Source organism: Rhinopithecus bieti, unplaced genomic scaffold (genome assembly GCF_001698545.2).
Source record: "Rhinopithecus bieti isolate Rb0 unplaced genomic scaffold, ASM169854v2 scaffold_36869, whole genome shotgun sequence".
In the NCBI taxonomy this organism is placed as follows: domain Eukaryota; kingdom Metazoa; phylum Chordata; class Mammalia; order Primates; family Cercopithecidae; genus Rhinopithecus; species Rhinopithecus bieti.
Window position 1 is genome coordinate 404,943 of NW_016815448.1, and position 13,606 is coordinate 418,548.

The following is a 13,606-nucleotide window of genomic DNA, read 5'->3' on the forward strand; positions in this document are numbered from 1 at the left end:
AAAAGGAAATGAGTTTCTTCTGAAATAGAAACTTCTGGTCCTTGAGTAAGTTTAGAGAATTACGGGCATTCTGAGGCTTGAGCATTTGTGGTGACAGACGAAGCCTCAAGAACCACAAGGTTGGTGGGAGGGACACCAATCTCATGTCCTGGAATATACAGATGTGCCCTGTGGGGATGATTGTATCTCGTTTCTGGGGAACGCTAACAGTTCTCAAGGTGCTTCCATATTCTCTTGTCCCTCCAGAAAAGCGGCAGTAAACAAATAGATGTGAAAGGCAAAAGGCTTTTTGTTTCCACAAAGATGGAAAAAAGCCTGGCGTATAACTTCTCTCTTGTTAGCTACTGCAGGGTTAGGACTGGGCCTGAGGCAGGCTTGACTTGGAGCTAAGGAGCCCCTGAGAGCCTGGTGCTGCTCCACCTCCCTGACAACCCCGGCTCTGCGGTAGGCCCCTTGGGTGATGAGGGTCGTCACAGCAGGGTACCAGAGTCAGGGTCCAAAACCAACAGCAGCTGCTTCCTTGACTGTTGGGTCATTCTTGGCCTTGAGCCACCTGGGGCTGTTTAGGACATCAACTTCACTGAGCACTTTAAGTTTCTGGGGTTGAAAACAATCCAGGAAGCTAAAGGCTAAGCCTCAGATCCCTAAGACTTCCAGACCTAGAAGCCTGCACTTCTTGCTGAACATCCTCACCCATAAGCTGCTTAACCTCAGTGTTCCCATGTATAAAGGGAAGGAGTTACACTGACAGTCTCTTGGGCCCTTTATGGATCTAAGAGTCTAGGCCTGCCTGGGACTGCCAGCAGAGCCCTACTCTTACCTCTTCTCTGTCCCGGGGGCTGAGTCGGTGTGGTCCCCAGCTGTCCCTTTGCTAGAGCAAGCTTGTCAATTGATGAGTGCGATTGCCCTCAACCCCGTGTGTGTGCTAATGAACATGAACAGTGAGTCATGTTTTACCAAGAATCCTAACTAACGCGTGGTCCCTGAGCAGATGTCAGTAGCTCATTTCCAGGAAGGAAATGGTTGGGGCTGGGCTTTGGCTGGGAAGGCTTAGGCATCTTCACTCTCAGCAGTTCCTTGGAAGATGCTGCTGCTCATGCAGACGGTGATTCCGCCACCACCTTTCCCCAACTAACTATGTCAGAAAAGTGGGGCCCACTTCTGCTGGGGCTGGGAGGAGGACAGGACTCTCAGGACACGGATGATGAAAAGCCTCAAGGGACGTGCCTCAGGGAGGTGTCCTTTATGCAGCCTCCCAAAGTCCACGTGGTATGACTGGCAGTGGGAGAGAATGTTCAAATTAGGAAAATGAGCCCTTAAACTTGCACACTTGTGCGCACACACACGCACACAACTTACATAGGCTACAGGGGTGCCACTTTTCTTTTCTTTCTTTCTTTTTTTTCTTTTGAGACAGAGTCTCATTCTGTTGCCTAGGCTGGAGTGCAGTGGTGCCATCTCGGCTCACTACAACCGCCACCTCCCAAATTCAAGCGATTCTCCTGCCTCAGCCTCCCGAGTAGCTGGGACTGTAGGCATGCGCCACCGTGCCCCGCTAATTTTTGTATTTTTAGCAGAGATGGGGTTTCACTATGTTGACCAGGCTGGTCTTGAACTCCTGACCTCGTGATCCACCCACCTCGGCCTCCCAAAATGCTGGGATTACAGGCCTGAGCTACCACGCCCGGCCTCAAGGGTGCCACCTTTCTAGCTAAGAACACTTTAGTAGTTTTCTGGGTTTTTTTGTTTTTGGGTTTTTGTTTTTTTCAGACAGGGTCTTGCTCGGTTGCCCAGGCTAGAGTGGAGTGGCATGATCTCGGCCCACTGCAACCTCTGCCTCCTGGGTTCAAGCAATTCTCCTGCCTCAGCCCCCAGCCCCCAAGTAGCTGGGACTACAGGCATGCACCACCATGGCCACCTAATTTTTGTATTTTTAGTAGAGACGGGGTTTTGGCATGTTGGCCAGGCTAGTCTCGAACTCCTGACCTCAGATGATCCGCCCACCTCGGCCTCTCAGAGTGCTAGGATTACAGGCGTGAGCCACCGTGCCCAGCTCTGGTTTTCTGTTCCTGCAGAGTTCCTGCTTTCTCTTCCTTTCAAAAATCCAAGGCCAGGCCTCAGGATTTCCACCTGTTTGTCTGGCCCCTTCTATTTCTGGGCAGGTTCTGGGATGTCTAGAGCTACGGTTTGGGCCTTTTCTCCCTTCCATGTGCATGTCTATCCCCAGAACAGGAGCTATTCCTGTCACAGGTCTCTAGACTCTAGAAGACGTCATGCTGAGACTAGCATCCTTACTTCTCATAGCAGCTCATTAAATGTTACTATGCTGGCTACTCTGGAGATTTCAATATTTAAAAAGGTTTTTTCTAGGGAAATGCACTTGCATTATTTCCTGTGTAATTTTTTAAAATGGGAAGGGGAGCAGAGTACTGTAAAAGTAAGTATAAGAGTCGGGGTGCGACCGGGCGTGGTGGCTCACGCCTGTAATCCCAACACTTTGGGAGGCCGAGGCGGGTGGATCATGAGGTTAGGAGATTGAGACCATCCTGGCTAACACGGTGAAACCCCATCTCTACTAAAAATACAAAAGAAAATTAACTGGGCGTGGTGGCGGGCGCCTGTAGTCCCAGCTATTCAGGAGGCTGAGGCAGGAGAATGGTGTGAACCAGGGAGGTGGAGCTTTCAATGAGCTGAGTGAGCCACTACACTGCAGCCTGGGTGACAGAGCGAGACTCCACCTCGAAAAAAAAAAAAAAAAGAATCGGGGCACAGTGGCTCACACTTGTAATCCCAGCACTGTGGGAGGCCTAGGAGAGGGGGTTGCTTCAGCCCAGGAGTTTCAGACTAGCCTGGACAACATAGTGAGATCCCATCTTTATAAAAAAATCAAAAAATTAGCCAGGCATGGTGGTATGCACCTGTAGTCCCAGCTACACCGGAGGCTGAAGCAGGAGGATTACTTGAACCCAGGAGGTCTAGACTGCAGTGAGCCGAGATCATGCCACTGCACTTCAGCCTGGGCTACAAAGCAACACCCTGTTCCCACAAAAAAAAAAAAAAAAAAAAAAAATTAAAAGAAAAAAAGTAAGTACAAGCCATGATGGGAGCTGGGCAGGCAATGAAAGGAGAAGTAAGAATCGTTTGGTGCCCAACCTAGAGGTAAGAGTGGTTGGCAGCTGGGGTGGGCCCCATGTCCTCTGTTGGAGAAATGGAGACCAGGGGGCCCAGAAGACAGGTCTCCGTGGTCACAGGGCAAGGAGCCAGAAGTTCAGTGACCCAGGGCAGGCTGTGTGCTCTCTCGGCAGGCGAAGCATGAAGCGGAAGGCACTATTCACCTGCCCTTTCAACGGGGACTGCCGCATCACCAAGGACAACCGGCGCCACTGCCAGGCCTGCCGGCTCAAACGCTGTGTGGACATCGGCATGATGAAGGAGTGTGAGTGTCCAGGGGCTGGGTGGGGTTTGGGCCTGAGCTGGAGTCAGGGAAAGGCCTTAGGCTCATTGAATATTCCACTACTAACACTCACAGCCCAAAAACTAACAACCACCTGATCCCATAATTTAACTTGACTAGCATGGAATGAGGGTGGTTTCAAATAGGATGTAGAATAAGATTAGTTCTGTAGCTATGAAGGTTATGATTAGGGAAATTTGTAGAGAAATTATTATGGATAGGTAAAGCTTTTTTCGTAAAGGACTCTCATTGTGTAGGTGATATTGGCTTGCTATAATTATAAGGGGCAAGAGTCAGGCGGTCAGTATTAGAAGGGGTGTTGTTAATGGGTCGGAACGTAGATACACGGGCCTATTTTACCTCTGCCACTATAATTATTGCCACTCTCCTGCAAGTTTGGGCGGAGGGTCTGCCTGGCCCTTCCTGTGTAGCTGCCAGCGTCTGGGGCCAGGGCCTCATGGGACCAGCAGCTGGTGACAAGGCAGCTGGAAGTCCAGGGTCAGATGCACTCAGTGGCCCTGTGCACCTCTTGAGGATCTGTGTGTTGGTGTCAGAGGCCCTGGAAGGGTCCCTCCAGAGTGGAGCCTGAGAGGAAGGAGAGGCAGGACACTGCCTTCAAGAGTCCCTTCTACTCCTGGGTCAGGAGTCATTCTTTTTTCATAGCTCCCTGTTACCTGGACTGAGAGGGAAGAATGAGGTTCAAGGACCCCCAGGTCCTCTGGGCTTGGGGAGAGAGGGCTGCTGTGGGTTGGGAAGGGCAGGAGTGATGGGGAGAATTAGTATTCAGAGCATAGCTGGCATCCACGTTCTGTCCCACCCCAGCCTCCCAGCCTCTCTGGCGCCTTGAACAGATCTGAGGGCTTGTGCCAGGGAGAGACCAGGAGGAAAGAGTCTGCCAGAGGATGCATTGGGTTCTAGGACGACCCTCTGAATCCAGATGGAGAAAGAGGAGTGACTCTATAGGGCTTCCTGTCCCACTCTGGGGTTGGAGAAGATCAACGTGGCATATTTACATGGATATTCTGACCCACCACTGAAAACAACACTTGAACTTTGCATCGGAGCTCTAGGACAGTTATTTGGTAACTAGAGTAGCCACTGAATTCAGCAGATGCTGGGAGGGGCCAGCCAGGTCCTCTCTGGGCTGGAGCACGGCCAGCTGGGCATGGGTGCCCTCTGCACACTCATTCCTTGCTCTCCTTCTCTTGCTCACTCCTGTCTGCTGTCTGCATCCAGATCCCCACCAGGCCCTAGGACAGAACGCAGGCCCTCCTAGCTGTGTGTCTGAGGAGTCAGAGTGGGGTGGGGATGTTGCTGAGATGCAGACCCTCCTGGCTATGGGACCGTATGGGGTGGTGGGGAATGGGGAGAGGTCAGGTAACAGGAAGATGTGTCAGGGACAGAGGAAGAGTCACAGGACAGGGCTTAGAGGATAGCAAATTTCTTCCTTAATGGGAATAAAAAGTCTCTGTTGTTGGGACACAGAGGCAGAGCTGAGGCCCTCACCCTGGGCCTCCTCTTTGGGCCTTGACCTTGGATCCTCTTCTGTGGGTCACAATTCCTCCCTCCTCATCTGGTGACTCCCCAGCCAACACTGGCAGCCCTGGAAGGTATTTCCAGGGCTGTGGTTTCTCCGCACCTCCACAGTGTGCAGGCCTGGGCACGCTGATCTCTTCTACCCTAGTCCCTGCCACGCCCTGGCTCCTGTGTTTATCCTGAAGAGAGTAAGAAGTGGAGGCTGGAGGCCTGGGTGCCTTATGGGGCTTCTCAGTGGGCCCTGCTCAGGGTGAGGCATTAGGGTGGGCACCAACAAGGTGTGCTCAGCACAGTCCCATCTCCGCAGAGAAGATAGCCTCTGCAAAGCAGGGAGCCTGGTTTCTAAAGCTCCAGCTAACCAAGACTGGCATGAGATTCCGCTGCTGCAGTTTGTAAGGCACTGCTGCAAGAGTTCCCCTCAGGGCCAAGCTCACTGATGCCCAAGAGGCCCCTCTCCTACCTCAGGAGGAAGAGGATGTCCTACTGACTTAGAATAGAAGGATCATCTGAGATTCAGAAAGGTAAAGACCTCAGGACTGGGATCAGAAAGCAAGTTGGTAGCCAAGCTGGGACTAGAATCAGACTTCACGTCCCCTTCTACCTGCCTCCTGGTCCCCATAGACAGCGCTACATCCGTGGTGAAGAGCAGCACCAGCCTGGGGTAAATCAGAGGGCACTGCCCAGGAGCACCCTACCACGTGGGAACCCAGCAGCCCAGAAGCGATGCCCATCCCATCCCTAAATCAACGCTATGTGTCAGCCACCCCCACCCCAGCCTAATTCTCTCCTGTGGAGTCCTATGTCCCCATCCTGCTGTATGCCCAAGGCAGCTTCTCACCACACCACCCTCCTCATCCCAGTGCAGGGAATGGTACTGAGTTCCAGATGGGCTGGTGGAGCGGGGATCCAGTTAAAACAGAAATGTCCTGGTGCTTTTTACTTTCCCAAAGGGAAGATCGTCCAGGAAGAGACATCATTCCCAGCTTCAGGTTAGCCCAGCTTTAGGAGGCCTTGCCAGTGTGAAGTCCTCCAGCCTCAGAACCCTGGGAGAGCTGCTCATTTCTTATCTGGGCTGGATTTTGTCCCCAAGGCATAGCATCCCAGAGACAACTGAGTATCTCAATATTTGTAAAACCACAGGAAGGAAGCTAAAAGCCCAAGGCTCCTGACAGCGGGGCAGGAAGATGGGCCTTCCATAGAAGAGGCACAGGAAGGGAAAGGATGAGGACAGAAACCCCGTGTGTTGACCATCTACTATGAGTCAGATAACGCGTCAGGCACTTGCATTTTCGTCTGAAATTCTCACAATACTCCCTAAATATGTAAATACTTTTATTTTTTCAATAGCTGAGGAAGCTCAGAGGAATTAAAATATCATGGCTCTGAGCTATTAAGATGATGGTATCAGCATTCATTCTAATCTAGGTCTGTCTGCTTCCAAAGCTCAGGCTTGTGGGCCACACCCGAGGCAGCCTCTCGTGGCCCCAGTGGGTCGGAGCTCACTCCATTATGCATTTCCAGGCACTTTCACGTGCTCTAAGAGATGGACTGAAAAGAGCTTGGTCCCACCAAAGACTCATTTTCTCTGTTTTCCATTCTTAGTTGACTTTATACCCTGGGAACCCAAGAAATGTCCTGAGTTCTTGCTTTTTGCTTATACTATACCTGTCCTGCACAGAACCACACATTATGGTAACTTGTTTGATGTTTTTACAGACGTATGTCTTTTCTCCCTGGTGTTAGCAAAGTACCTGGCACATGGTAGGTGCTCAATAAATGTGTGGAATAAATTAATATTAGCTCCTCATTATGCTTTTTTCTCTCTGTATATCTTCCACAGGTCTATAGATCAGTAAGATTCTCCCAAACCTGATCATGTCTGTGCCATTCATTTGGAAAAATTTTATGTCGTCTTCCTGTGGTTGTTCTTAGGCCATCCTTGGCATCTTGAAATGTTTTCAAATTGTTTATGTTGCAGATCTTGACTTCCTTAGGGAGAGAACATGTCTTGCATGGGAATAACTTGCACAAAATTATTTCACACTGAGCAAGGAGCTTAAAAGGAAGTCAAAACAAGCTTCTGAGCAACCATGTAGGTTTTACAAAGTCCATATGCCAAAACTCATGCACTTCAGACACCTAATCACCAAAGAGTCCAACACTCTTTCAGAATCTGTTTACTCTTATTCTGGGTCAATGGCTTCATATATTATATAGTGTCTTCCTACATGATAGTAATGACATTTTAGGTTCAATCCATTGAAAAAAATGATAAGAAGTTTCCTATGAAATTAACAAGCTCTTTAAACAAATTATTTCATAAATCACAGTGCATTTGCATATGTGAAAGACTTTAGACTTATTCAGTCCTCAAGCAATGTTGCCTTGCAGAAGGCTTATGGATTGGGCCTGTTTGAAACTGCTAGATCTCAGCATTTCTTCCTCTATTACCTGCATAGAAGATGATGGTTGCTATTTGATGCAAGTGACTTGGAGGAATCATGTTATAGGGTTAAACTTGAACTTTCTTTGTCTCTTTAAAGTAGGTAATTTACAAGCTTTGTGATTTAATTTTATTTTCACACTCTTCAGATGGATTGGAACACAGTGTGTGTCAAAACTCCATGGCTGAAAGCCAAGGTCCGCCTATATCCAGATGTAATCAGACACAGTAGAGGCTAGTGGTTATGACCTTCCACTCCAGAACCAGACTGCCCAGGTCTAAATACCAGTTTCACCACTGTTAGCTGTGTGACTTTGAGAAAGGTAGAAAGCCTCTCTGGGCCTCAGCTCCCTCATCTGCTAAATGGGAGTAACAATAACCTGCCTTAAAGGGTTGTCATGAGGACTAAATATATGAGTTAATATACAAAAAGCTCTCAGAATAGTGTCTCGTAGATAGAAAAAGTCTATATGTGCTATCCAGCGTTAAGAATATTTTCCTTTTATTACATCAAACTTGATCACCGGAACTTCTAGCTCCCAAGAGATCAAAAGTAAGTCTTAAGGGGTAGAAAGGCACACTCCCAGAGGCAGACACCAATAAGAAGAGACAACGCATAGCTTAACAGAGAGGTGGACACTGGAAGCAAGAAAAGTAGCCCAAGAACTCCAAAGCCCAGCACGCCGAGCCGTGCAACGCGGGGCAGACGGCCTCCGAACTCCGAGGCCGTAACCTTGCCCTGCAATGTTCGGTAATTATTCAGAATGATACCTCTGAATCATCAGGGAAAGGTTATATGACGTTAAAAGTGTCCCGTTACAAGGTTTTCTGTCTTGAAAATCTTTCCATAACAATTATTTCAATGAAAGAGGTCAGCTTTGCTCAGCTCTCTGGTGTGCCAGGTGCCATTCCCTACACTGCAGGAGACAAGCAGCACTGGAGTACTCACTAGCCTTTCCTGAGCCAGGAAAATGATTTGCACACAGTTGGTGTAATCTGTGTGGATGCATTTGATGTTTGGTGTCAGACTATTGAGGAGACACCACAGCCAGGTAGCCCATCCGGTCTAGCCTTTATGGGGAAAATATAAGAATTATAAAACAAAGGCCGGGAGTGGTAGCTCGCGCCTGTAATCTCAGCACTTTGGGAGGCCAAGGTGGGCGGATCACCTGAGGTCAGACGTTCGAGACCAGCCTGGCCAACATGGTGAAACCCTGTCTCTACTAAAAATACAAAAAAATTAGCCGGACGTGGTGGTGTGTGCCTATAAACCCAGGTACCCTGGAGCCTGAGGCAGGAGAATAGCTTAGAACTCCAGGGGGTGGAGGTTGCAGTGAGCCAAGATGGTGCCATTGTACTCCAGCCTGGGTAGTAGAGCAAGACTCTGTCTCGAAAGAAAGAAAGAATGAAAGAAAGAAAGAAAAAAAGAAAGGAAGGAAAGAAGGAAGGAAGGAAGGAAGGAAGGAAGGAAGGAAGGAAGGAAGGAGGGAAGGAAGGAGAGAGAAAGAAAGAAAGAATTGTAAGACATGGACCCTGCCCTTAAGTAACTTGTAATCTAGAGAAAGAGACCTAGAACTTCTTGGGCTCCCTCCGTAGGTAATGAATTGAAACCTGTGCTAACCATGAGTCTTACAGAGCAGAAGATAATTGGGTGTCAATGTGTGTGGGAAAGACTAAATATGTAGCAGGCATAGGAAATGAAGCTCAGCAGAAGAAAACGAGGCTCGGTGCAGTTCAGGGCAATCAAGAAATGCTTCACAGAAAAAGATGGCTATGATGTAGGCACTGAAGAACTGATAGAACTCATACAGGTATTGGGGAGAGGAGACCCAGCTAGACAGGCACCCAGCACAACTGGAAATGCAGGGGCAAGTATGAGCAGGTCACGTTCCCAGGCCAGCAGCAATGCCAGTGTGCCCAGAACAGAGGCTGTGTCCAGAAGCACTAAGACATGAAGTAGGAAAGTTAGTAAGAAGCCAACTTTAGTTTGGATGTGGTCAGCAGTAGGGGCCAGGAAAAGTATCTGGGCAGGAGAATGGCCTCACAGAATCACTGGAAAATTAGCAAAGTCCAGTCAGGCTGAGCTACATGCCTGTAGACACCATGGTGTGGCTGGCAGAAACAGGCCTCCCTAACTCCTCTGGTCCCCAGGTGAGCAGGAAAGACAAGACACCTAATCTTGGGCTCCCCAAGTGAGGGCTTACCCCCATTGCCTTCCCTGGATGCTCCCTGCTCCTTCCTCTCCCACCCTGCCTGACCTGGTAGGGTCTGTGCAGACACCCACTGTGGCAGGAGAGTTGGCAGCTGTTTGGGCAGGTAAGTCAGTCACCTGGGCGTGGTCTACTCCCAGGCTCCCCGTGGAGGGAAGCGCCATCTCTTGCAGTAACACTCGCTTTCCTGCTATGCCTGTGGCACTGGCTGTCCACTCCCACCCAGCATAGGCCCTTCCTCACCCCCTACCAACTTATCTCATCCTCCCCCTACCTGAGGACCTGGGCCAATGGACCTTTCTCGAAGCCTGGAACTCACCCACCCTGGGCTTCTGGTTCCTTTCCCTGCTCTTGTGAAACTCCCCAGTTCTGTGGGCAGATGCCCTGGCAGCATCAGCACCGAGCAAGTAGCTACAGGCCAAGGGCCCCGGTCCCCACTCCTGCCGTCAGCGCTCAGCAAGCCACAGCCAGGAGGTCTGTTTGCCCAGCCGCTGTGCCAGGCACCTCTTCTCCCAGCATCCCCCCAACCCCCACAGCTACCCCAGCACAGGGAGGCAAGCACAAGCCTGCAGGTGGTGTTGGAGCTCTCTACGGCCCGACACCCTGATTAGTGGCTGGAGAGAACTTCCAAGATTAGAGCTGCAAGGCCTCACCCTTTGGGGCCTTCAAGAGGACTTGAAAACTTCCATGGACAGAAATGTCAAGGCTGTACAGGCTGGAGGAGGAGTGGTTTTGCAGAGAACCAAAGAGGCCTAGTCTTTCTATATTCCACAGTCCCATGTCTGGAAACTTGGATGTGGAGACAGCCACACAGAGGCGTCCTCTCCACACCTCACTTCCAGCGCTGTGAGAGCTCTGGCATCCTTTCTCCACTCTGATGTCTTCTTCAGGTTCATGGAACATCAGGGTAGGGGAGAGATGAGAACTAACATTTCGTGAGCATCTGCTCTGGGCCAGGCATGCATCCAGTTCTCAAATCAGTTGATCCTTTGAGGTAGGTGTTATTACTTCTCCCACCTGCATGTGAACACACACACACACACACAGACACACACACACACTTTATGGAGGAAGGTACAAGAAGGTAACCTTGGTTCAAATCTCTCATTTTACAAACAAGAGAACAAAAGCCCAGAGAGTTTGCCCAAGGTCCCACAACTCATTCTTGAGAACCCCCGACTCCCTAAAGCGCAGACCATTCCACCTCTCAAATCCTCTTTTTCTTCTTCTTGCGTGTACCTTCCTTTCCACCATAGCAAACCCAATATTTCTTCACACAGTGGAGTGGGAGTCCCTGTGGCAGGAGGACCCCCGAGGGAGCCCCGAGTGTTAAAGCCCCTCCTATCTTGGACCTTTACCCACAACCACAGGAGGAAGGTTTTCTGGAGGAGCTGCTGGCTGGCCCTCCTGACTCCCCTTTCCACCCCACAGTCATCCTGACAGATGAGGAGGTGCAGAGGAAGCGGGAGATGATCCTGAAGCGGAAGGAGGAGGAGGCCTTGAAGGACAGTCTGCGGCCCAAGCTGTCTGAGGAGCAGCAGCGCATCATTGCCATCCTGCTGGACGCCCACCATAAGACCTACGACCCCACCTACTCCGACTTCTGCCAGTTCCGGGTATGTCTGCCTGCTGGGAGGATGAATCGGTCCAGAGGAGAAGCACTAGTGGAACCAGGGCCCAGGGAGTAGGGACAGAGGGCAGGGGACATCCTGAATAGAACTGGGGTAGGGACGGAGGCTGCTCTGCCCCCTGGCACTGAGAGGCTTCGCCTTCCCGTAGACCTTCCTCAAAGCCATTCCTATCAGAGATCAGGACCAAGGTAGGAAGGTGACCCCAAAATGTGGGTCTGAGACCCCATCTTTCCCTTCCAGCCTCCAGTTCGTGTGAATGATGGTGGAGGGAGCCATCCTTCCAGGCCCAACTCGAGACACACTCCCAGCTTCTCTGGGGACTCCTCCTCCTGCTGCTCAGATCACTATATCACCTCTCCAGGTAAGCAGGACTTCAGTCCTCCATGGAGTAAGGGAGCTGGGGTGAGGAGTCCACCCCACCTGCCCTGGGGCTGCCGGATAGAAGGAGGTGGAAGGCTCCCTAATAGAAACTTACATACATACTGTGTGCCATGCAGTGTCTTCAAAACAGCCCCTCTGTTACAGAAGGGGGTGACTTGCCCAAGGGCCCACATTGGGGAAGAGGCCAAGCTGGGATTCCAGCTGTATAGCATCGGGCTCCTAGGCCCATGCTCTTTCCTCTAAGCCAGGCTTCAGCCCATGGCCCCCTCCCTGGAGGTGACCTGCTTCCTTTAAGTGATATTTTAATCCTGGGCCCTTCAGAAGGTGAAATTTGGAGTGGGAAGGAGAATGTGTTGGTCCCATTGCGGCCCACCTTCCACCTGAGCTCTGGGGACCACTCTGGCCCTGGAGGACCTGTCCCCTCCAGCTCAGCTGAGAGTCTGGGAGGCATCATGCTTTCCTTCCTTTCTTTTTTTGAGATGGAGTCTTGCTCTGTTGCCTAGACTGAAGTGCAGTGGCACGATCTCGGCTCACTGCAACCTTCGCCTCCTGGGTTCAAGCGATTCTCCTGCCTCAGCCTCCTGAGTTGCTGGGACTATAGGCACGTACCACCACACCTGGCTAATTTTTGTATTTTTAGTAGAGATGGGGTTTCACCATGTTGGCCAGGCTGGTCTCCATCTCCTGACATTGTGATCTGCCCCCTTGGCCTCCCAAAGTGCTGAGATTACAGGCATAAGCCACCACGCCCCGCCCATGCTTTCCATCTTGTGGCCTTTTTCTTCCTTCCTCTTCATCACCCTGCCTCATCTGCCCCCTGCTCTTGTCCTTCCTCTCTCTACCCCTAACCTGACCCTGGTGTCCTCTGCTTGGGGTCTGCAGGAGGGCAGGGATGGGAAAAAACCTTCCCCTCCAGGCAATTAGAACCTTAGATAAAGCAATTCCATACTCAGTGATGAATCTGTGCCCAGATCCAGAATAGATGGAAAGGGTCCCAGTGCCCCTGGACAGAGATACTAGTTAGAACACTTGCTCCCTGCATGATCAGCTGACCCTCCCAGCCCCTCACCTTGTAGGAATCCCTCCCACTTGTCTCTTTTCTGTACTTACCTTCCTGCTCTTTCCAGGTGATAGCATATTTCTTTATATCAGTTAAGGCCAGTCTGTTTAATCCATATGTTGTTCTGTATTTCAGCTTTCAATAGTAATTCCATATTATTTAGGAGGCTTTTTGTTGTTGTTTTTTGTTTTTGTTTGTGTTTTGTTTTGTTTTGAGACAGAATCTTGCTCTGTCACCCAGGCTGGAGTGCAGTGGCACACTCTCTGCCTCCACGGTTCAAGCCATTTTCCTGCTCAGCCTCCAGAGTAGCTGGGATTACAGGCACCCACCACCACACCTGGCTAATTTTTGTATTTTTAGTAGAAATGGGGTTTCACCATGTTTGCCAGGCTGGTCTCGAACTCCTGACCTCAGATGATCCGCCTGCCTTGGCCTCACAAAGTGCTGGGATTACAGGCATGAGCCACTGCGCCCTGCCTATTTAGGAGTTTTTTGATACCCTCTTGTAAGTTCATTGATTCAAGGTGCTTAAACTGCCCTCCCCACAAGTGGTATGTTCAGTATAGCATATATTTATTTAAAAATTTGGCTGGGCGCGGTGGCTCAAGCCTGTAATCCCAGCACTTTGGGAGGCCGAGACGGGTGGATCACAAGGTCAGGAGATCGAGACCATCCTGGCTAACACAGTGAAACCCCGTCTCTACTAAAAAAATACAAAAAACTAGCCGGGAGAGGTGGCGGACGCCTATAGTCCCAGCTACTCGGGAGGCTGAGGCAGGAGAATGGCGTGAACCCGAAAGGCGGAGCTTGCAGTGAGCTGAGATCTGGCCACTGCACTCCAGTTTGGGCGACAGAGCCAGACTCCGTCTCAAAAAAAAAAAAAAAAAAAGA

General features: G+C 50.4%; 1 protein-coding gene across 13 annotated transcripts in view; it reads left to right on the forward strand.

Moving 5' to 3' along the window:
- The window catches only part of VDR (vitamin D receptor), a 64,876-nt gene that overhangs the window by 36,045 nt on the left and 15,225 nt on the right, over window positions 1–13,606 (forward strand). For all 13 annotated transcript variants that reach the window (XM_017853158.1, XM_017853165.1, XM_017853164.1 and 10 more), the window contains 3 exons: window positions 3,306–3,436; window positions 11,075–11,259; window positions 11,515–11,635. In XM_017853158.1, coding sequence (XP_017708647.1) covers window positions 3,306–3,436; window positions 11,075–11,259; window positions 11,515–11,635 — 437 coding nt within the window. The remainder of the gene's footprint in view (window positions 1–3,305; window positions 3,437–11,074; window positions 11,260–11,514; window positions 11,636–13,606) is intronic.